General features: G+C 39.4%; 1 protein-coding gene across 1 annotated transcript in view; it reads left to right on the top strand.

The window, feature by feature from the left end:
* LOC106511335 (obscurin-like protein 1) overlaps positions 1-521 on the top strand; it is a gene marked incomplete at its 3' end in the record, with an annotated part of 11,567 nt that extends 11,046 nt beyond the window's left edge. The window contains 1 exon segment of the mRNA XM_014000089.1: positions 261-521. Coding sequence (XP_013855543.1) covers positions 261-521 — 261 coding nt within the window.
* Between the last annotated feature and the right edge of the window lie 189 nt (positions 522-710).

Genomic DNA, 710 nt, shown 5'->3' with positions numbered 1-710 from the left:
CTGTGGTACAGAGTCCTGATCACTCCTAACTTGTGTTCCAGTGGGTGGTGGGAGTCAAAATTTTTGGGAGTGGGAGTCACAATTTTTTTCTTTTTGATTTTTTACCTGGATTACTGAGATGCATCAGGATACATACTGTATAATACCTTTCACTTCAATTTCAATTATTTTTTTCTTGCCACATATCTTTCAGTGTTTTCTCCTGCCATTATATAATGAGGGCAGCCTGAATTGAAACAAAGGTTTCTTTGTAATTGCAGGCACCATTGTTCGTAAACTTCCACGGAAGTTGGAAGTTCTGGAGGGAGAGAATGCTGTGTTCTGCGTTGAGGTGGAGAATGACGACATGGAGGTCCACTGGTTCAAAGATGGTTTAAAGCTACATGAGACGCACCAAACTATCCTCAAGTCTTTTGGCAAGACTCAAATCTTGGTCTTTGTCAACGTGGCGTATCACGATTCAGGGGTTGTGACATTTGTCGCAGGAAGATCCAAAACTTCATCACGCCTCAAAGTCAAAGGTACATTTTGGACAGCCACTGGCTGCTGGTTGTGTCTACAGTCTGAACCTACTGACTGAGGTTGTGGAAACTGAAATTCTTATGTTTAATGAGGCAGCTCTTTCTTTACTCATAGCAAAAAACTAAAAGCTATTGTTTAAAAGCCACTTTGGCTAATTTTATTTATATACTATTATTATTGTTATTATT

This window comes from Austrofundulus limnaeus, unplaced genomic scaffold (assembly GCF_001266775.1).
Source record: "Austrofundulus limnaeus strain Quisiro unplaced genomic scaffold, Austrofundulus_limnaeus-1.0 Scaffold2692, whole genome shotgun sequence".
NCBI classification, from domain to species: Eukaryota; Metazoa; Chordata; class Actinopteri; order Cyprinodontiformes; family Rivulidae; genus Austrofundulus; species Austrofundulus limnaeus.
The sequence above is the reverse complement of the archived record's forward strand: the minus strand, read 5'-3'. Positions and strand labels throughout refer to the sequence as shown.